Genomic DNA, 22,711 nt, shown 5'->3' on the forward strand with positions numbered 1-22,711 from the left:
TATTTATGCTAATTAACCGTTTTGAGGTTATTGGAGTTGTCATATAGCCATAACGACAGTGTATTTGGAAAAATTTCACAATCTTATATTAAGGTGTAGAATCGATTTTTTAGTACATATACATTAAGCAATCGATACCAAGTTGCGTAAAAATATGAACTATACATATTTATGCTAATTAACCGTTTTGAGGTTATTGGAGTTGTCATATAGCCATAACGACAGTGTATTTGGAAAAATTTCACAATCTTATATTAAGGTGTAGAATCGATTTTTTAGTACATATACATTAAGCAATCGATACCAAGTTGCGTAAAAATATGAACTATACATATTTATGCTAATTAACCGTTTTGAGGTTATTGGAGTTGTCATATAGCCATAACGACAGTGTATTTGGAAAAATTTCACAATCTTATATTAAGGTGTAGAATCCATTTTTTAGTACATATACATTAAGCAATCGATACCAAGTTGCGTAAAAATATGAACTATACATATTTATGCTAATTAACCGTTTTGAGGTTATTGGAGTTGTCATATAGCCATAACGACAGTGTATTTGGAAAAATTTCACAATCTTATATTAAGGTGTAGAATCCATTTTTTAGTACATATACATTAAGCAATCGATACCAAGTTGCGTAAAAATATGAACTATACATATTTATGCTAATTAACCGTTTTGAGGTTATTGGAGTTGTCATATAGCCATAACGACAGTGTATTTGGAAAAATTTCACAATCTTATATTAAGGTGTAGAATCCATTTTTTAGTACATATGCATTAAGCAATCGATACCAAGTTGCGTAAAAATATGAACTATACATATTTATGCTAATTAACCGTTTTGAGGTTATTGGAGTTGTCATATAGCCATAACGACAGTGTATTTGGAAAAATTTCACAATCTTATATTAAGGTGTAGAATCCATTTTTTAGTACATATACATTAAGCAATCGATACCAAGTTGCGTAAAAATATGAACTATACATATTTATGCTAATTAACCGTTTTGAGGTTATTGGAGTTGTCATATAGCCATAACGACAGTGTATTTGGAAAAATTTCACAATCTTATATTAAGGTGTAGAATCGATTTTTTAGTACATATACATTAAGCAATCGATACCAAGTTGCGTAAAAATATGAACTATACATATTTATGCTAATTAACCGTTTTGAGGTTATTGGAGTTGTCATATAGCCATAACGACAGTGTATTTGGAAAAATTTCACAATCTTATATTAAGGTGTAGAATCGATTTTTTAGTACATATACATTAAGCAATCGATACCAAGTTGCGTAAAAATATGAACTATACATATTTATGCTAATTAACCGTTTTGAGGTTATTGGAGTTGTCATATAGCCATAACGACAGTGTATTTGGAAAAATTTCACAATCTTATATTAAGGTGTAGAATCCATTTTTTAGTACATATACATTAAGCAATCGATACCAAGTTGCGTAAAAATATGAACTATACATATTTATGCTAATTAACCGTTTTGAGGTTATTGGAGTTGTCATATAGCCATAACGACAGTGTATTTGGAAAAATTTCACAATCTTATATTAAGGTGTAGAATCGATTTTTTAGTACATATACATTAAGCAATCGATACCAAGTTGCGTAAAAATATGAACTATACATATTTATGCTAATTAACCGTTTTGAGGTTATTGGAGTTGTCATATAGCCATAACGACAGTGTATTTGGAAAAATTTCACAATCTTATATTAAGGTGTAGAATCGATATTTTAGTACAGATGCACTAAGCAATCGATACCAAGTTGCGTAAAAATATGAACTATACATATTTATGCTAATTAACCGTTTTGAGGTTATTGGAGTTGTCATATAGCCATAACGACAGTGTATTTGGAAAAATTTCACAATCTTATATTAAGGTGTAGAATCGATTTTTTAGTACATATACATTAAGCAATCGATACCAAGTTGCGTAAAAATATGAACTATACATATTTATGCTAATTAACCGTTTTGAGGTTATTGGAGTTGTCATATAGCCATAACGACAGTGTATTTGGAAAAATTTCACAATCTTATATTAAGGTGTAGAATCCATTTTTTAGTACATATACATTAAGCAATCGATACCAAGTTGCGTAAAAATATGAACTATACATATTTATGCTAATTAGCCGTTTTGAGGTTATTGGAGTTGTCATATAGCCATAACGACAGTGTATTTGGAAAAATTTCACAATCTTATATTAAGGTGTAGAATCGATTTTTTAGTACATATACATTAAGCAATCGATACCAAGTTGCGTAAAAATATGAACTATACATATTTATGCTAATTAGCTGTTTTGAGGTTATTGGAGTTGTCATATAGCCATAACGACAGTGTATTTGGAAAAATTTCACAATCTTATATTAAGGTGTAGAATCCATTTTTTAGTACATATACATTAAGCAGTCGATACCAAGTTGCGTAAAAATATGAACTATACATATTTATGCTAATTAACCGTTTTGAGGTTATTGGAGTTGTCATATAGCCATAACGACAGTGTATTTGGAAAAATTTCACAATCTTATATTAAGGTGTAGAATCCATTTTTTAGTACATATACATTAAGCAGTCGATACCAAGTTGCGTAAAAATATGAACTATACATATTTATGCTAATTAACCGTTTTGAGGTTATTGGAGTTGTCATATAGCCATAACGACAGTGTATTTGGAAAAATTTCACAATCTTATATTAAGGTGTAGAATCGATTTTTTAGTACATATACATTAAGCAATCGATACCAAGTTGCGTAAAAATATGAACTATACATATTTATGCTAATTAACCGTTTTGAGGTTATTGGAGTTGTCATATAGCCATAACGACAGTGTATTTGGAAAAATTTCACAATCTTATATTAAGGTGTAGAATCGATTTTTTAGTACATATACATTAAGCAATCGATACCAAGTTGCGTAAAAATATGAACTATACATATTTATGCTAATTAACCGTTTTGAGGTTATTGGAGTTGTCATATAGCCATAACGACAGTGTATTTGGAAAAATTTCACAATCTTATATTAAGGTGTAGAATCCATTTTTTAGTACATATACATTAAGCAGTCGATACCAAGTTGCGTAAAAATATGAACTATACATATTTATGCTAATTAGCCGTTTTGAGGTTATTGGAGTTGTCATATAGCCATAACGACAGTGTATTTGGAAAAATTTCACAATCTTATATTAAGGTGTAGAATCGATTTTTTAGTACATATGCACTAAGCAATCTATACCAAGTTGCGTAAAAATATGAACTATACATATTTATGCTAATTAACCGTTTTGAGGTTATTGGAGTTGTCATATAGCCATAACGACAGTGTATTTGGAAAAATTTCACAATCTTATATTAAGGTGTAGAATCGATTTTTTAGTACATATACATTAAGCAATCGATACCAAGTTGCGTAAAAATATGAACTATACATATTTATGCTAATTAACCGTTTTGAGGTTATTGGAGTTGTCATATAGCCATAACGACAGTGTATTTGGAAAAATTTCACAATCTTATATTAAGGTGTAGAATCCATTTTTTAGTACATATACATTAAGCAATCGATACCAAGTTGCGTAAAAATATGAACTATACATATTTATGCTAATTAGCTGTTTTGAGGTTATTGGAGTTGTCATATAGCCATAACGACAGTGTATTTGGAAAAATTTCACAATCTTATATTAAGGTGTAGAATCCATTTTTTAGTACATATACATTAAGCAATCGATACCAAGTTGCGTAAAAATATGAACTATACATATTTATGCTAATTAACCGTTTTGAGGTTATTGGAGTTGTCATATAGCCATAACGACAGTGTATTTGGAAAAATTTCACAATCTTATATTAAGGTGTAGAATCGATTTTTTAGTACATATGCATTAAGCAATCGATACCAAGTTGCGTAAAAATATGAACTATACATATTTATGCTAATTAACCGTTTTGAGGTTATTGGAGTTGTCATATAGCCATAACGACAGTGTATTTGGAAAAATTTCACAATCTTATATTAAGGTGTAGAATCCATTTTTTAGTACATATACATTAAGCAATCGATACCAAGTTGCGTAAAAATATGAACTATACATATTTATGCTAATTAACCGTTTTGAGGTTATTGGAGTTGTCATATAGCCATAACGACAGTGTATTTGGAAAAATTTCACAATCTTATATTAAGGTGTAGAATCGATTTTTTAGTACATATGCACTAAGCAATCGATACCAAGTTGCGTAAAAATATGAACTATACATATTTATGCTAATTAGCTGTTTTGAGGTTATTGGAGTTGTCATATAGCCATAACGACAGTGTATTTGGAAAAATTTCACAATCTTATATTAAGGTGTAGAATCGATTTTTTAGTACATATACATTAAGCAATCGATACCAAGTTGCGTAAAAATATGAACTATACATATTTATGCTAATTAGCCGTTTTGAGGTTATTGGAGTTGTCATATAGCCATAACGACAGTGTATTTGGAAAAATTTCACAATCTTATATTAAGGTGTAGAATCGATTTTTTAGTACATATACATTAAGCAATCGATACCAAGTTGCGTAAAAATATGAACTATACATATTTATGCTAATTAACCGTTTTGAGGTTATTGGAGTTGTCATATAGCCATAACGACAGTGTATTTGGAAAAATTTCACAATCTTATATTAAGGCGTAGAATCGATTTTTTAGTACATATGCATTAAGCAATCGATACCAAGTTGCGTAAAAATATGAACTATACATATTTATGCTAATTAACCGTTTTGAGGTTATTGGAGTTGTCATATAGCCATAACGACAGTGTATTTGGAAAAATTTCACAATCTTATATTAAGGTGTAGAATCCATTTTTTAGTACATATACATTAAGCAATCGATACCAAGTTGCGTAAAAATATGAACTATACATATTTATGCTAATTAACCGTTTTGAGGTTATTGGAGTTGTCATATAGCCATAACGACAGTGTATTTGGAAAAATTTCACAATCTTATATTAAGGTGTAGAATCGATTTTTTAGTACATATACATTAAGCAATCGATACCAAGTTGCGTAAAAATATGAACTATACATATTTATGCTAATTAACCGTTTTGAGGTTATTGGAGTTGTCATATAGCCATAACGACAGTGTATTTGGAAAAATTTCACAATCTTATATTAAGGTGTAGAATCGATTTTTTAGTACATATGCACTAAGCAATCGATACCAAGTTGCGTAAAAATATGAACTATACATATTTATGCTAATTAACCGTTTTGAGGTTATTGGAGTTGTCATATAGCCATAACGACAGTGTATTTGGAAAAATTTCACAATCTTATATTAAGGTGTAGAATCGATTTTTTAGTACATATACATTAAGCAATCGATACCAAGTTGCGTAAAAATATGAACTATACATATTTATGCTAATTAACCGTTTTGAGGTTATTGGAGTTGTCATATAGCCATAACGACAGTGTATTTGGAAAAATTTCACAATCTTATATTAAGGTGTAGAATCCATTTTTTAGTACATATACATTAAGCAGTCGATACCAAGTTGCGTAAAAATATGAACTATACATATTTATGCTAATTAACCGTTTTGAGGTTATTGGAGTTGTCATATAGCCATAACGACAGTGTATTTGGAAAAATTTCACAATCTTATATTAAGGTGTAGAATCCATTTTTTAGTACATATACATTAAGCAATCGATACCAAGTTGCGTAAAAATATGAACTATACATATTTATGCTAATTAACCGTTTTGAGGTTATTGGAGTTGTCATATAGCCATAACGACAGTGTATTTGGAAAAATTTCACAATCTTATATTAAGGTGTAGAATCGATTTTTTAGTACATATACATTAAGCAATCGATACCAAGTTGCGTAAAAATATGAACTATACATATTTATGCTAATTAACCGTTTTGAGGTTATTGGAGTTGTCATATAGCCATAACGACAGTGTATTTGGAAAAATTTCACAATCTTATATTAAGGTGTAGAATCCATTTTTTAGTACATATACATTAAGCAATCGATACCAAGTTGCGTAAAAATATGAACTATACATATTTATGCTAATTAACCGTTTTGAGGTTATTGGAGTTGTCATATAGCCATAACGACAGTGTATTTGGAAAAATTTCACAATCTTATATTAAGGTGTAGAATCCATTTTTTAGTACATATACATTAAGCAATCGATACCAAGTTGCGTAAAAATATGAACTATACATATTTATGCTAATTAACCGTTTTGAGGTTATTGGAGTTGTCATATAGCCATAACGACAGTGTATTTGGAAAAATTTCACAATCTTATATTAAGGTGTAGAATCCATTTTTTAGTACATATGCATTAAGCAATCGATACCAAGTTTCGTAAAAATATTAACTATACATATTTATGCTAATTAACCGTTTTGAGGTTATTGGAGTTGTCATATAGCCATAACGACAGTGTATTTGGAAAAATTTCACAATCTTATATTAAGGTGTAGAATCCATTTTTTAGTACATATACATTAAGCAGTCGATACCAAGTTGCGTAAAAATATGAACTATACATATTTATGCTAATTAACCGTTTTGAGGTTATTGGAGTTGTCATATAGCCATAACGACAGTGTATTTGGAAAAATTTCACAATCTTATATTAAGGTGTAGAATCGATTTTTTAGTACATATGCACTAAGCAATCGATACCAAGTTGCGTAAAAATATGAACTATACATATTTATGCTAATTAGCTGTTTTGAGGTTATTGGAGTTGTCATATAGCCATAACGACAGTGTATTTGGAAAAATTTCACAATCTTATATTAAGGTGTAGAATCCATTTTTTAGTACATATACATTAAGCAGTCGATACCAAGTTGCGTAAAAATATGAACTATACATATTTATGCTAATTAACCGTTTTGAGGTTATTGGAGTTGTCATATAGCCATAACGACAGTGTATTTGGAAAAATTTCACAATCTTATATTAAGGTGTAGAATCCATTTTTTAGTACATATACATTAAGCAATCGATACCAAGTTGCGTAAAAATATGAACTATACATATTTATGCTAATTAACCGTTTTGAGGTTATTGGAGTTGTCATATAGCCATAACGACAGTGTATTTGGAAAAATTTCACAATCTTATATTAAGGTGTAGAATCCATTTTTTAGTACATATACATTAAGCAATCGATACCAAGTTGCGTAAAAATATGAACTATACATATTTATGCTAATTAACCGTTTTGAGGTTATTGGAGTTGTCATATAGCCATAACGACAGTGTATTTGGAAAAATTTCACAATCTTATATTAAGGTGTAGAATCCATTTTTTAGTACATGTACATTACGCAGTCGATACCAAGTTGCGTAAAAATATGAACTATACATATTTATGCTAATTAACCGTTTTGAGGTTATTGGAGTTGTCATATAGCCATAACGACAGTGTATTTGGAAAAATTTCACAATCTTATATTAAGGTGTAGAATCCATTTTTTAGTACATATACATTAAGCAGTCGATACCAAGTTGCGTAAAAATATGAACTTTACATATTTATGCTAATTAGCTGTTTTGAGGTTATTGGAGATGTCATATAGCCATAACGACAGTGTATTTGGAAAAATTTCACAATCTTATATTAAGGTGTAGAATCGATTTTTTAGTACATATGCACTAAGCAATCGATACCAAGTTGCGTAAAAATATGAACTATACATATTTATGCTAATTAACCGTTTTGAGGTTATTGGAGTTGTCATATAGCCATAACGACAGTGTATTTGGAAAAATTTCACAATCTTATATTAAGGTGTAGAATCCATTTTTTAGTACATATACATTAAGCAGTCGATACCAAGTTGCGTAAAAATATGAACTATACATATTTATGCTAATTAACCGTTTTGAGGTTATTGGAGTTGTCATATAGCCATAACGACAGTGTATTTGGAAAAATTTCACAATCTTATATTAAGGTGTAGAATCCATTTTTTAGTACATATACATTAAGCAATCGATACCAAGTTGCGTAAAAATATGAACTATACATATTTATGCTAATTAACCGTTTTGAGGTTATTGGAGTTGTCATATAGCCATAACGACAGTGTATTTGGAAAAATTTCACAATCTTATATTAAGGTGTAGAATCGTTTTTTTAGTCCATATGCACTAAGCAATCGATACCAAGTTGCGTAAAAATATGAACTATACATATTTATGCTAATTAACCGTTTTGAGGTTATTGGAGTTGTCATATAGCCATAACGACAGTGTATTTGGAAAAATTTCACAATCTTATATTAAGGTGTAGAATCCATTTTTTAGTACATATACATTAAGCAGTCGATACCAAGTTGCGTAAAAATATGAACTATACATATTTATGCTAATTAACCGTTTTGAGGTTATTGGAGTTGTCATATAGCCATAACGACAGTGTATTTGGAAAAATTTCACAATCTTATATTAAGGTGTAGAATCGATTTTTTAGTACATATGCACTAAGTAACCGATACCAAGTTGCGTAAAAATATGAACTATACATATTTATGCTAATTAGCCTTTTTGAGGTTATTGGAGTTGTCATATAGCCATAACGACAGTGTATTTGGAAAAATTTCACAATCTTATATTAAGGTGTAGAATCCATTTTTTAGTACATATACATTAAGCACTCGATACCAAGTTGCGTAAAAATATGAACTATACATATTTATGCTAATTAACCGTTTTGAGGTTTTTGGAGATGTCATATAGCCATAACGACAGTGCATTTGGAAAAATTTCACAATCTTATATTAAGGTGTAGAATCGATTTTTTAGTACATATGCACTAAGCAATCGATACCAAGTTGCGTAAAAATATGAACTATACATATTTATGCTAATTAACCGTTTTGAGGTTATTGGAGTTGTCATATAGCCATAACGACAGTGTATTTGGAAAAATTTCACAATCTTATATTAAGGTGTAGAATCCATTTTTTAGTACATATATGTACATTAAGCAGTCGATACCAAGTTGCGTAAAAATATGAACTTTACATATTTATGCTAATTAGCTGTTTTGAGGTTATTGGAGTTGTCATATAGCCATAACGACAGTGTATTTGGAAAAATTTCACAATCTTATATTAAGGTGTAGAATCGATTTTTTAGTCCATATACATTAAGCAATCGATACCAAGTTGCGTAAAAATATGAACTATACATATTTATGCTAATTAGCTGTTTTGGGGTTATTGGAGATGTCATATAGCCATAACGACAGTGTATTTGGAAAAATTTCACAATCTTATATTAAGGTGTAGAATCGATTTTTTAGTCCATATGCACTAAACAATCGATACCAAGTTGTGTATAAATATATGAACTTTACAAATTTATACTAATTAGCTGTTTTGAGGTTATTGGAGATGTCATATAGCCATAACGACAGTGTATTTGGAAAAATTTCACAATCTTATATTAAGGTGTAGAATCCATTTTTTAGTACATGTACATTACGCAGTCGATACCAAGTTGCGTAAAAATATGAACTATACATATTTATGCTAATTAACCATTTTGAGTTGTCACATAGCCATAACGACAGTGTATTTGGAAAAATTTCACAATCTTATATTAAGGTGTAGAATCGATTTTTTAGTACATATGCACTAAGCAATCGATACCAAGTTGCGTAAAAATATGAACTTTACATATTTATACTAATTAGCTGTTTTGAGGTTATTGGAGTTGTCATATAGCCATAACGACAGTGTATTTGGAAAAATTTCACAATCTTATATTAAGGTGTAGAATCCATTTTTTAGTACATATACATTAAGCAATCGATACCAAGTTGCGTAAAAATATGAACTATACATATTTATGCTAATTAACCGTTTTGAGGTTATTGGAGATGTCATATAGCCATAACGACAGTGCATTTGGAAAAATTTCACAATCTTATATTAAGGTGTAGAATCGTTCTTTTAGTACAGATGCACTAAGCAATCTATACCAAGTTGCGTAAAAATATGAACTATACATATTTATGCTAATTAACCGTTTTGAGGTTATTGGAGTTGTCATATAGCCATAACGACAGTGTATTTGGAAAAATTTCACAATCTTATATTAAGGTGTAGAATCCATTTTTTAGTACATATACATTAAGCAGTCGATACCAAGTTGCGTAAAAATATGAACTATACATATTTATACTAATTAGCTGTTTTGAGGTTATTGGAGTTGTCATATAGCCATAACGACAGTGTATTTGGAAAAATTTCACAATCTTATATTAAGGTGTAGAATCGATTTTTTAGTACATATACATTAAGCAATCGATACCAAGTTGCGTAAAAATATGAACTATACATATTTATGCTAATTAGCTGTTTTGAGGTTATTGGAGATGTCATATAGCCATAACGACAGTGTATTTGGAAAAATTTCACAATCTTATATTAAGGCGTAGAATCGATATTTTAGTACACATGTACCAAACAATCGATACCAAGTTGTGTATAAATATATGAACTTTACAAATTTATACTAATTAGCTGTTTTGAGGTTATTGGAGTTGTCATATAGCCATAACGACAGTGTATTTGGAAAAATTTCACAATCATATATTAAGGTGTATGTTGCGTCAAGCGACAATATATATATATATTTAAACCTAAAATAAGAACATTGAATTATAAAAATTAAATTGTGAAATTATATTACGTAAATTACTTACCTTAATAATTAATCTATTACTTACCTTAATGCTTATCTTAACATAAGCTAGTACGATGTTTAACGAAAGATAAATACTTACCCCTTTTGTAACATATACTTATATTACCACTAGATTAAGCCGTTAGTTTAAGGTTTAGGCTAAGCGATTGCAAAAAATGAAATATAATGCTCTCTTTGAATTGAACCGTGAGACCGTACGCACGTGATTTAATTTGTCGGGATTTTAACTCTTTCGAGACAGGCAATTGGTGTGTTTTTTAATTTCTAATCGCGCATCCCAATTTGAAGTATTTCTCGTGTCTTAAAAACGCTTAAGACTTTTCATGGCGCCCGAGCAGGGACTTGTGCGTGTATTTTAAATTAATAATAAAATATAAAATTAAAAATAATAATAACAAAACCATACATGTGGTATTATTTTCGGTGCCAATTGCCTGGTCAACTATTCGGTTTTCGGTCTTGTGAAGTGAAGACAAGTGGAAATTAAACACACAAAAGCAACATAAGACAAAACATAAAACAAAGTTACAAAAAATTGATACGGAATACATTTACATATCTGCATACACATATATGCAGAAGTGAAGTGCCAGAAGTGCAGTGAACAAATACGAAACAACAAAACAAAAAAATACAGTGCGCAAAGTGAACAAAATTTATAAAATAACAATTAGTGTGGTGCAGTGAGACCTAAAAAGAAAGAAAGAAAAGAAAGAAATATAATAAAAAATTGTAAATACTTACCCACCTTTGCCTTCTTAAACCTACAAAAAACAAAAAAAAGACAAGAGGTGCATATGTGCAAGTGACAAACATACAAAGGAGTGTAATAAATAAAAAGTGGAATTGTGAAAAGGCGCACAAGAAAATTGGGTACAGTGAATTCAACAAAAAAACGTACCAAAGTGTTCAACCAGCGAATAACGAAAGGACCGTCCTAAACGTTAAAAAAAAAAAAAAAATATAAAACAGTTTAAAAAAAAAAAAAAGGCCGGTGGAAAACCCGTTTAAAAAAAAAAAAAACGCTAAAACTGTCAAGTGCCGCTAAAAACTCCCGTACAGACCTACCGTTTCTTGTGCCGTAAAAGTGAAGTAGCACTTTTACATATAAGTTATGTTTTAGGGCGAAAACATATAAAAAAAATTATTTATTTTTTTTATTTTTTATTATATTTATTTGGACAGTATGTCCGTCTTTATTCCGAGTCAATTCACAACTGACTTACATCTTAATAGCTAGTTCTTTTATATGCTAAATTTATGCTAACGCACCTGAAAGTTTGCTACTGTACTGATCGGAAATCGCTCAAACAGCTGTGTCAACATTATTGCATTAGTGAATTACGTGCGATCTGTATTGTAACAATTGCACTAGCAAATTACATAGAATCTGAATTGGCACAATTAAATAAAAAGTTTAATATTTTTGATTCTTAAGCAAATTAACAAAAAGCTCGTGCCGGATGTTGGCTAAGGGTTATTAACATTGGTGAAATAAAGTGCGTGTGTTTGTAACACTTGTAACACTGCTTGTGTTAACTCTTCCCCTCTTAAATCGATTGTCCTCAATCGGTATTATTACTAGGGTGCTGAATTTTTAATTTGTAGGAATGGACCATTTAGCTCACTTTCATTGGTTTTTAGCGTTTCAGATGTAACATAAAATTTTTGCTTATATTTAAAAATACAAATAAGAATAATTGCTACAATAATAATAAAAATTGCAAGTGCTATGTCTGTGCTCAAACTAATTACATGAGTGCTTCTATTTTCGTTTAATAATATCTTAATATAATCATCATGTTTTAGTTGCTTTAGGTGCAGATTCTTTAGTTTTAATTCCGTAGTTGTTATATTCGTATTTTCTCTAATTTTTGTGATTAGGTTTGGCAATATAATTTTGTCGTATATTTTTATTTTAACGTTTGAGTATGTTTTGTTTTTAGCAAAGATTTCACAATTTTCAAATTTAAGTAGGAATGTTCCTTTTATTTTTAAATCTACTTTATTACAATTATGAGATAATTTAGAGAAAAAATTTTTGAAAATTAATATACCAGGTAATATTTCGATTATATCAGTGTTTGTTAACGTTTGCATAGCGCAGTATGCTTCTTCAAAGTTCAGTATTTTCGATATACATATATCAGAATTTCTTTTTAGGTTTTTCTTAAGATTATTTTTGATATTTATGTCATATACATTGTTGTTCGAGTCCGTAAAATATTCGTAAGTGCTTAATTTTATAGATTTATTGTTCATATTAGGAATAGGTTCGAAAATTATTCTTGAAAGGATATTAGGAGAATATTGGGGAATTTGGAGGATTATTATAATGTTTTGATCTTGCGTGCCGACTGCTATCTTTATATTTGTGTAGCTGTCAAAGTCAGTTATTATGTCTAGTTCTGTTTTTGTTAAAACGTCCGAAGGGATTATACCGAGCTTACTTGAAAAAATTATTTGTCCAATGTCGTTAATGTGATCTCGCAAAAGAGATATGTCATTGTCTATTCGGTACACCTGTTCTATAAATTGTACTTCGTCTTCTAATGTTTTTATCTTATTCTGTGTGTTTTCTTGAAATAAATTTATGTAGTCCTGAATAAGGGTCTGCTGCTAATTTATGTGACTCGTAATGTTACTAATTTGATTTGCTAAGATGTTGTTAAAGTAAGTTAGATTACCTATGTTGTTTTCCATAATTTGGTTATTTTGGTGAATTTTACTAAGGGCGTCATTGACCTGTTCTTCGTCCTCACTGTCCATAGTGCCTGCTATAAATCTCAGTCCTTTACCTAATATGTTTACTAAGCCTCGTTTCGTCTTAAGATGTGGGTGCAAATTATCTATTTTAGCTCTTAGTAAAATGAAGTTTTTATGTAAAGTATCCAATAATTGTTTGTCTTCGAAAGTTATTGCTGTTAATGCTTCGATGTTACGTGAAATTAAAAAAGTCGTTTCGTCGTATGCTGTCAGATTGACGAAGTGAAGGATCTTGTCGTAATGGTCGATTACCCTTAATTCGTCCGTCTTGATGGGAATATACCCGTTATTATTGGTCAAGTCTTGAATGTCAATTTGTTGAGCCATAATCGTCGTTGTCAGTAACAAATAAAATGCTATTTTTTCCATGATCCTTGGGGAAAACAAAAATAAGAAAACGTGTATTTATCGTTTACTGCTTAATATCATTCTTATGAACTATTTTTGCAGATTCTGTTTTGATTGTTGAGTTATAGTTTTGTGCTACAATCTCTTTTCTATACCTAGGTGATAATTTATTGCCTAATCTACGATTAATTTTTACGAATATTATGTCTCCTTTTAAATATTGCTTTGGTTGTGAACGATTTTTATTGTGGTAGCATAGGTCAGCGATTTGTTTATCCTGAAGTTTCTTTATTGTCTCTTGCCTATCAGCAAGTAATAATTTTGGATCGGAACTAACTCTTCTTCCAAAGAAAGTTTCTATTGGTTTTTTTCCAGTGGTGGAATGAACTGAATAGTTATATTCCTTAACAGATTTTTCTAAAAGTTCCTGAAATGATCTATGAGTTTTTTCTACTTGTAGACAACGCATTATTTCTTGAAGCGTGGAATGAAAACGTTCTACTTGTCCGTTTGAACAGCTTGTATATGGAGGAGTTCTATATATTTCTATCCCAAATTCATTTTCTATCATAAAATTTATTGATTCGGAGTTAAAGGATTTCTCATTGTCCATTACTATGGTTTGTGGCACAAAAGAGAAAAGAATGTCTCTTAATGGTTGCCTAATGTCTTCTGCTGCTTTTGATTGTATCATTTTTGCAATAGCGTATTTTGAAAATTTATCTACAGCGGTGAGAACCAATTGCTTGTTGGTTAGGAATATGTCTATGTGAACGATCTGACCTGGAAATTCTGGAATAGGTGTAGCCTGTATTTCGGGCTTTGACGGATGACGATCGTATTTATTTTCTTTACATGTAGTACATAGCTTTATAATTTTCTTGATTTTATTTGCCATTCCGGGAAAATAATATTTTTCTAAAATTTGTGCCCTGTTCTCCTTGCTATTTCTATGAGCACGATTGTGTGTTTTAATTATGAGTTCTTCTTGTTCTTGTTCACTAGTTATATCTTTAACTTCTACTTGTGTGAACCTGATCCGATATTTACTAAAATGTAAGGGATACAGTTGCTGAATCTTGCTCATTACAGGTTCGTTAGTTTTTATGCAATTTATCACCGACGGGTTGAGATATCTTTTGAGAATCGAAATTAAAGTTTGTTGGGAGTAGTCTGGTTCTGTTACAATATGACGATGGTATGTGGGAAATATTATTTTGAATTGATAACTAGAGACTTCATCTTGCTTCAGAAAAATTTGATTTTTGAAGACATTAATAGGTACTTCGATGCTGTATATTAAATTATGTGACGAGCTCTCGTCCGAGTTTGTTGCTATCGACAAGGTATTGACTTTAGACTCTTTTATTGGTATTCTTGACAATGCATCGGCAACGACATTCTGTTTGCCTGGTTTATAAAACAATTCATAGGAATATTCTTCTAAAGCTGCTTTCCATCTTTTCATTTTTGTATTACTGTTTTTGTTACTCAGCGCATATGTAAGCGGCTGGTGGTCAGTAAAAATTTGTACCTTGGCTGATCCGTATAGATAGTTTCGAAATGTGTTTAGAGCCCATATTATGGCTAACATCTCTTTCTCGTTAGCTGCATAATGCTCTTCAGTTTTATTTAGTGTTCTGGAGATGAACGCTAAAGGTTTCGAATCTTGAGATAGGACGGCTCCAATAGCATAGTTGGAGGCGTCTGTTACTAACTCGAATTTCTTACTGTAATCAGGGTATGCTAGTACAACATCTCTAGAAATAAGTGAATTTTTTATATTGTTAAAGGCTTGAACTGCTTCTTTATTCAAAGTGATTTTCACATGTTGAGATTTATTTTTGGAAATTCTCCCTTCTTCCCCTCTTAAGAGTGATGTCAAGGGTTTAGCTAATTTTGCATAGTCTTTTATAAATTTGCGATAGTATCCAGACATTCCCAGGAAGCTTCGGAGTTCCTTTAGGGTTGCTGGTTGTGGAAATTTGGCAATTGCATCTACTTTTATTGGATTTGTTTTTACACCATCCGGGGTGATAACGAAGCCGAGAAATTCTACTTCTTTTTTAAAAAAATTACATTTGTCTAATTGAACCTTCATATTGGCTTCTTCCAGAGTTTTGAATATTCTTTTTATGTGGTTAAAGTGTTCTTCTTCAGTTTTGCTGAAAATAATAATGTCATCGATATAAACATAACAACATTTTCCAATGTGCTCCCGGAGTATATCATCCAATGCTCGTTGGAAGATAGATGGGGCATTTTTTAATCCAAATGGTAACCTTGTAAATTCGTATTTACCGTTGTTAATAGAGAACGCGGTTTTTTCGATGTCAGATTTTTTTAGTGGAATTTGGTGAAAACCACTTTTTAAATCAAGAACGGAAAAGAAATTGCTATTTCCGAGCTGAGATATTACTTCTGATATCTCGGGTATAGGATATCTGTCTGCGGTTGTGACAGCATTTAGTTTCCTATAGTCAATTACCATACGGTATTGTTTGTTACCGGCTGAATCTGCCTTTTTTGGTACGATCCATACTGGTGAATTGTATGGTGATCTGGATGGCCTTATGATACCATCGTTTAAAAGTTTTTTTACTTGTGACTCTACCTCGCTCCTAAGGGATGCGGGGTAAGGATAGAATCGTGTGTAAACGGGAGAGTCAGTCGTCGTTCTGATCTGTCCCACGACCTTTGTTGTGTAAGTAAGTTTTTCGTCTGGTTCCGAGAACAATTTTGAATTAACACTTACAATCTTTTCCATTTCTTTACTTTGTTTGGAGGATAGGTTTTGCATTTTAATATCTATTGTATTTACGCTTGGCGAAGGAAGCTGCTTAAGGTAAACAGTGAAACCGTTTCCTAGCTTCATATAGTTATTATTGGTATAGATTATTGCATTAAGTGCTTTTAGGGTGTCATTTCCTAATATTCCATCAAAAGTCTTCAAGGACGGCATTAGGTAAAGTCTTATTTTATTTGGGATATTAAAGAGTTGTACGTAAGTATGCTCACTAATCTTTACATCACCGATTATTGATCTTGCAAAAAATGGGTTTTCATTTTGTATTCTTTTTACAACTAATTCAGGTTTAACATAATTTTTACTTGATCCAGTATCTACCAGAAACTTTAAAATATTACCGCTCTCCGTCTTCACTTCGAAATAAGGAAGAGAAGAGCTAATCATGCTAAAAAATGGATATCGCTAGGCTCTCCATATTCAATTTTTTCATTTTCTTCTTCCATTGTATCAATGTGGAAGGTTCTCTGATGTTTGTTATGTTGGAAATTATTGGGCGAAGGCGGTCTCTTGCCTTGAAAGTGATTTTGAGGTGATCTATTCATATAATTAATTCGCCTTGAGTGGATACTTTGGTCAATATCCATTGGTTCAGGTTTTGGTTGGGGTTTTGGTGGTCTAGGAGGAGCATTTGTATTTTGGAAATGCATCTGTTGTCTACCCTGCTTGTCTAATTGCTGTGGTTGTGGCACATGTGCCAATTGAGGGTAAAAAATTTGGCGTTGACCTTGAGATGGATAATTTTTAGGAGAGAATCGATTATTGTGGTACATCTGTTTGGCGTGGTTTGCATGGTTTGTGCGAAAGTTCTGGTTACCTAATCTTAAGCATAGATGAAGGGCTTGTGGTAGGTCACGAGGTTCCTTTATGCCTAACAGTCTTGGTAGGTCTCCGTTTAGTCCTCTAATGAAGGTATCTAATGCCTTATCTCTATAGGACTGGGTCATCATGCGTAGGGATTCATTACCCATTTCAAGGCATCCTAATTTGTCCAAAATTAATGAAAGGTGTTTGTAAACTTGCTCATAAAACTCAGAAATTGTCTTGTTACCCTGTATTAAGGTTGTCATTTGATATTCCAAAGTGGAAAGATCGCGTTTGTCTGCATAATGCATAGTTAAGCACTTAGATATAGCTGACCAGTCAAGAGGCGTGTTGTATGATTCTAATGCCAGATCAGCATTCCCTACTATTTTATTTCTGACTACACTAAGTATACCGTAATATTTTGGTGTTCCTTTTTGGTTCTCATAGATATTGAGAATGCGGTCTACACTCTTTTTCCAAGAGTTAAATTCACCTGGACAACCGGAAAATTCTTTTAAATATTTTACTACGTCGGGTATTCTATCTAAATCCCCAAGATTTGTTAGATGCCTTTCTTCAATTGTCTGATCTACTGCGGAAGATAGGCTACTGTTAGGATTCAGTGTTGCTTCAACTACTAGTGGTCCTTGTCGCTTAAGAATGTCTGAAGCTATATTCGATATTAGGGCAGTTAAGTCGTCCATACTTAATTGGTTGTTTTGTGGTGCATTTGGAGCCGCCGGTGCTGCAGATGCAGCCGGTGCAAGGGAAGAGGGACGGATTAGGTTGTTAGGATTAGACATGGTTTTCTTTATCTATCCCTAGGACTCTCTCTTATAAAAATACTTAAAATACTTAAGCTTACGTTCTTGATGTATTTTCTGTTTTGTAGAGTTGTCTGTATTTTAGTTCCCTGATGGTCTCCTGGAAATCGGCGGTGTCTTCGTCTTCTCCGTATATTTGTCGTTTTGCGTCTTCTTCCGGGATTGGCGTGAACGAGGATATGGGGCTAGTGATGTCCTCCTCTGGATGTTGCTCGTTAGGCAGCATGAGTTTCTATCGCGTAGGCTGGTACGTAGTACCTCCTTTTTACCGAGGTTACTAAGGGGCCTTTGTCGAATTAAAAGTTTTTAGAGCCGCGGTTGCTAATGATTATATTTAGCGAAGAAGCTTTTTTTTTTTTTTTAATACTTTTACACGGCGCGTGATACAGATGGCTTTACGCTTCTTTGTATCCTTTCTTACACTTTACGTGATTTTTGTTATATTTTTACGCGGCGCGTGATACAGACGGCTTTACGCTCCTTTGTATCCTTTTTTACAGTTTATGTGGTTTTTACGTACAAACAGCTTTACGCTCGTTTGTAATCTGCTCGGGCGCCAGTTATGTTTTCTAGGGCGAAAACATATAAAAAAAATTATTTATTTTTTTTATTTTTTATTATATTTTATTTGGACAGTATGTCCGTCTTTATTCCGAGTCAATTCACAACTGACTTACATCTTAATAGCTAGTTCTTTTATATGCTAAATTTATGCTAACGCACCTGAAAGTTTGCTACTGTACTGATCGGAAATCGCTCAAACAGCTGTGTCAACATTATTGCATTAGTGAATTACGTGCGATCTGTATTGTAACAATTGCACTAGCAAATTACATAGAATCTGAATTGGCACAATTAAATAAAAAGTTTAATATTTTTGATTCTTAAGCAAATTAACAAAAAGCTCGTGCCGGATGTTGGCTAAGGGTTATTAACATTGGTGAAATAAAGTGCGTGTGTTTGTAACACTTGTAACACTGCTTGTGTTAACTTATATACTTACCGCTTCCAGTGCCGCTACAGAAACCAATAAGGCATACCGCTAAGTGTCCAGCCTTACATTTTACAACATCAACGCTGCTGCCATCTACGCTGCTGCCATCAACACTGCTGCAATCAACGCCGCTGCAATCAACGCCGCTGCCATCAACGCTGCTGCCATCTACGCTGCTGCCATCAACACTGCTGCCATCAATCCGCTGCCGTCGTGGGAATGAGCTGCCGCTGCATCCTGTGCCAAAGGAACGTAAGCGCCGGCAAACAGCCGACGCACCAGGTAACGAGTGCGAATTACTGAAAGCAGTGCAAGCAAAAAATAAAACGAAAACACATACAAATAAAATTAAAATAAAAAACAAGTGCACACTTTCAGTTTTTGGCTCTCCCTTTTTTCACTTTCAATTATATTGACGTTCATAAATACATATACATATCTATATATATATCTATAATAACGTATATAAATAAAGATATACATTATTGAATATATTAAGCATACGCACTCATATGTATATGCGTACGCAAGTGAATCAAGGGATTTTGGGATTTTGCGGTAGCCCTTTATTTTAAAATAAAGGTGAAAAATTCTTATTTCGAAATTGAATTATTATATATTTTTTCGCAATTTTTTCGAACCGCGTTGCAATTATCGGTCGTTTTTCGCAATTTTTGTCGATTTCCGTTCGAACATTTTCGGATTAAATTACTTTTTTGTGCTATTGCTCATTTTGCGCATTTATCGGTTCGGCTTTCGTATACTTGAGAATCGATATTATTTTTTTTTTCGTTTTCTTCACCGATTCCAAATATATTTGTTGCCAACTTTTATTGCTATTAGTTTGGCTTTCGTATATTTGGGAATCAACATTTATTTTTCGTTTTCGTTATCGATTCTCAGTATATTTGTTGCCAACCGTTATAGTCTTTTTTCGGAAATTTTATTCAAACAAGCAAAATGAGCAAGCCAAAGCCAACTCTCGCAAGCCTGTCTCCAAGTAAGGAATTGACGGACTTAAAATCGTTAAGACGTCAAAGAACGGTTGCGAAGAGTAGTATTTTGCGCATTAAAACGGGCCTTCTTGAAAAGACAATGTCTTTAGATCCAATCGAATTGGAATGTCGTCTAGATATATTAAATTCACATAGTGAAAAATTAATGAAGTGCCAATCAAAGATTGAAGAAATTGATGAAGACGACATGGCCCGAGGGGAGTTAGAGGACATAATCGTTGAAACGAAGTCCATAATAAAATCAATTTTAGCGAAAAATAGAACTTCACTTGCCGAAACATCTTTTGTAGCTTCTCACAGCTCAAGGCTCCCTAAAATGAATTTGCCGAAATTCAAGGGAGAATATTCAGAATTTAAAAACTTTATGAGTTTGTTTGAGAGCTTGGTTCATAATGATCCAAATATCCCAGATATTGAAAAATTTAACCATTTGGTTAATTGTCTATCTGGAGAGGCTTTGGGAACAGTTAAAGCGTTTCAGATGTCGGATGAAAATTATCCGAAAGCGTTGGCAAGTCTCAAAAAAGTTTACGATAATAAATGTTTGATATTTTTCAATACAATATCCAAACTTTTTGAGCTGCCAACAATCCCAAAGCCTTCTGCGCCTTCCCTGCGTTCAATGATTGACGAAGTGTCCGCGGTATATGATTCATTGCTATCGCTGGGCGATGAAAAACAAATAACGAACGCAATAATCATACATATTGTAATGACAAAGGTTGACCCTGCCACCCGATCCAAATGGGAAGAAGCGCTGGACTATGACAAACTGCCACTGTGGAAGGACTGTGAAGCCACCCTAAATAGGAGATACCAGCAGCTGTCAGCGGAAGGAGCATCACACTCTAGGACGAAGCCCATACCTACAAGCAGTGCGCATCATGGAAAGCAACAACATATGGATAGGACCAAATCGGCGCTAGTTGCTGCAAATACGAGGCAGCCTCTTTGCCAACAGTGCAAATCGAGGGATCACCATTTGACTGCCTGCCCCACCTTCAAAGCGCTTCCGGTGCAGCAGAGGTTCGAGTTCGTGAAATCGGTGCCCTTATGCATAAATTGTTTGCGTAAGGGTCACACGGTTTCCAAATGCAGAGCGGATCGTTGCCGTATATGCAATCGATCCCATCACTCGCTGTTGCACCAGTATCCAGTGTCCTTCCCCGCTGTACCTCATCCGCAACCATCAACCACACATGCCATGCATACAGCCAGTATGCCGGATCGGGTCATGTTGGCAACAGCAGTAATTCTAGTGAGGACCAGCTGCGGAGATTACCTGCCTGCGAGAGCCTTGCTGGACTCAGGCTCCCAGGTCAACTTTATGACGGAGGACTTGGCACAAAAGTTGCGGATTCGACGTCAGCATAAAACATTAAGTGTAATAGGAATTGGCAATTCCAATACAAAAGTGGGGTCTAAACTAAGCGCGTTTGTCAAGTCGCGGTTAAATAATTTTGAATTTTCGGCGGAATTCTGGGTAATGCGATGCATTTCGGCAAATCATCCAGACCATAACATCAATGTTAATGGCTGGCAAATTCCGCACAATATTGAATTGGCGGACCCAGAATTCCACAAATCTAAAAAAGTGGATATCCTATTGGGTGCTGAAACATTTTTCGATCTTTTGGCTGTTGGTCAAATTAAAAATGGTCCTAACCAACCAACTCTTCAGAAAACCCTTTTAGGATGGATTGTATCTGGCAAATACGCCAGTAATATAAGTTCTCCTCCCAGATTACATAGCACATTATGCCAAGCTGAAGAAGACTTAACGTCCATCGATTCAGTTGTCCAAAAATTTTGGGCTCTAGAAGAATTACCTTCAGAATCAAATGGCATCAAATTCACACCAGAGCAACAACAGTGTGAAAACTTTTTCGTTAATACTACTCAAGTATTGCCTTCAGGACGGCTTCAAGTCAGAATGCCCTTTAAAGCTGACCGTAAGTTATTCGGTCACTCATATGAAACCGCAGTTCGGCGGTTTCAGGCCCTGAAGAGAAGGACATTAAAAGATCCAGAACTTCGCAAAATGTATCTGGACTTTATGAATGAATATAGAGCATTGGGTCACATGAGCCCAACGAACAATAAGATCCCGAGTGAGCCACACTACTTCATTCCGCATCAATGCGTTTTAAGGCCCGAGAGCACAACAACCAAACTACGTGTTGTATTTGATGCTTCGAGTCGATCTTCAACTCAAATAGCGTTGAATGAACTTTTGATGGTAGGTCCAACCATCCAAGAAGAGTTATACTCAACTCTTCTTCGTTTTCGCTTACATAAGTATGCATTAACAGCGGACATTACTAAAAT

General features: G+C 32.8%; 1 protein-coding gene across 1 annotated transcript; it reads right to left on the minus strand.

The window, feature by feature from the left end:
- Positions 1-13,429: 13,429 nt before the first annotated feature.
- On the minus strand, positions 13,430-18,937 carry LOC125780131 (uncharacterized). Its single transcript, XM_049461761.1, has 2 exons — positions 18,415-18,937; positions 13,430-13,961 (listed from the first exon to the last, which is right to left on the minus strand). Exons 1-2 carry the CDS (start codon positions 18,597-18,599, stop codon positions 13,442-13,444), a joined length of 705 nt encoding a protein of 234 aa, XP_049317718.1. The 5' UTR covers positions 18,600-18,937; the 3' UTR covers positions 13,430-13,441.
- Between the last annotated feature and the right edge of the window lie 3,774 nt (positions 18,938-22,711).

The sequence above is a fragment of the Bactrocera dorsalis genome, unplaced genomic scaffold (assembly GCF_023373825.1).
Source record: "Bactrocera dorsalis isolate Fly_Bdor unplaced genomic scaffold, ASM2337382v1 BdCtg107, whole genome shotgun sequence".
NCBI lineage: Eukaryota > Metazoa > Arthropoda > Insecta > Diptera > Tephritidae > Bactrocera > Bactrocera dorsalis.

Excerpts from the sequence above, each read along its gene's own strand:
- LOC125780131 (XM_049461761.1), bottom strand. The coding sequence starts at position 18,599 with ATGCTGCCTAACGAGCAACATCCAGAGGAGGACATCACTAGCCCCATA. Across the intron at positions 13,962-18,414 it reads ACAGAAAATACATCAAGAAC|GATCATGGAAAAAATAGCAT; the intron begins GTAAGCTTAAGT and ends GTTTTCCCCAAG.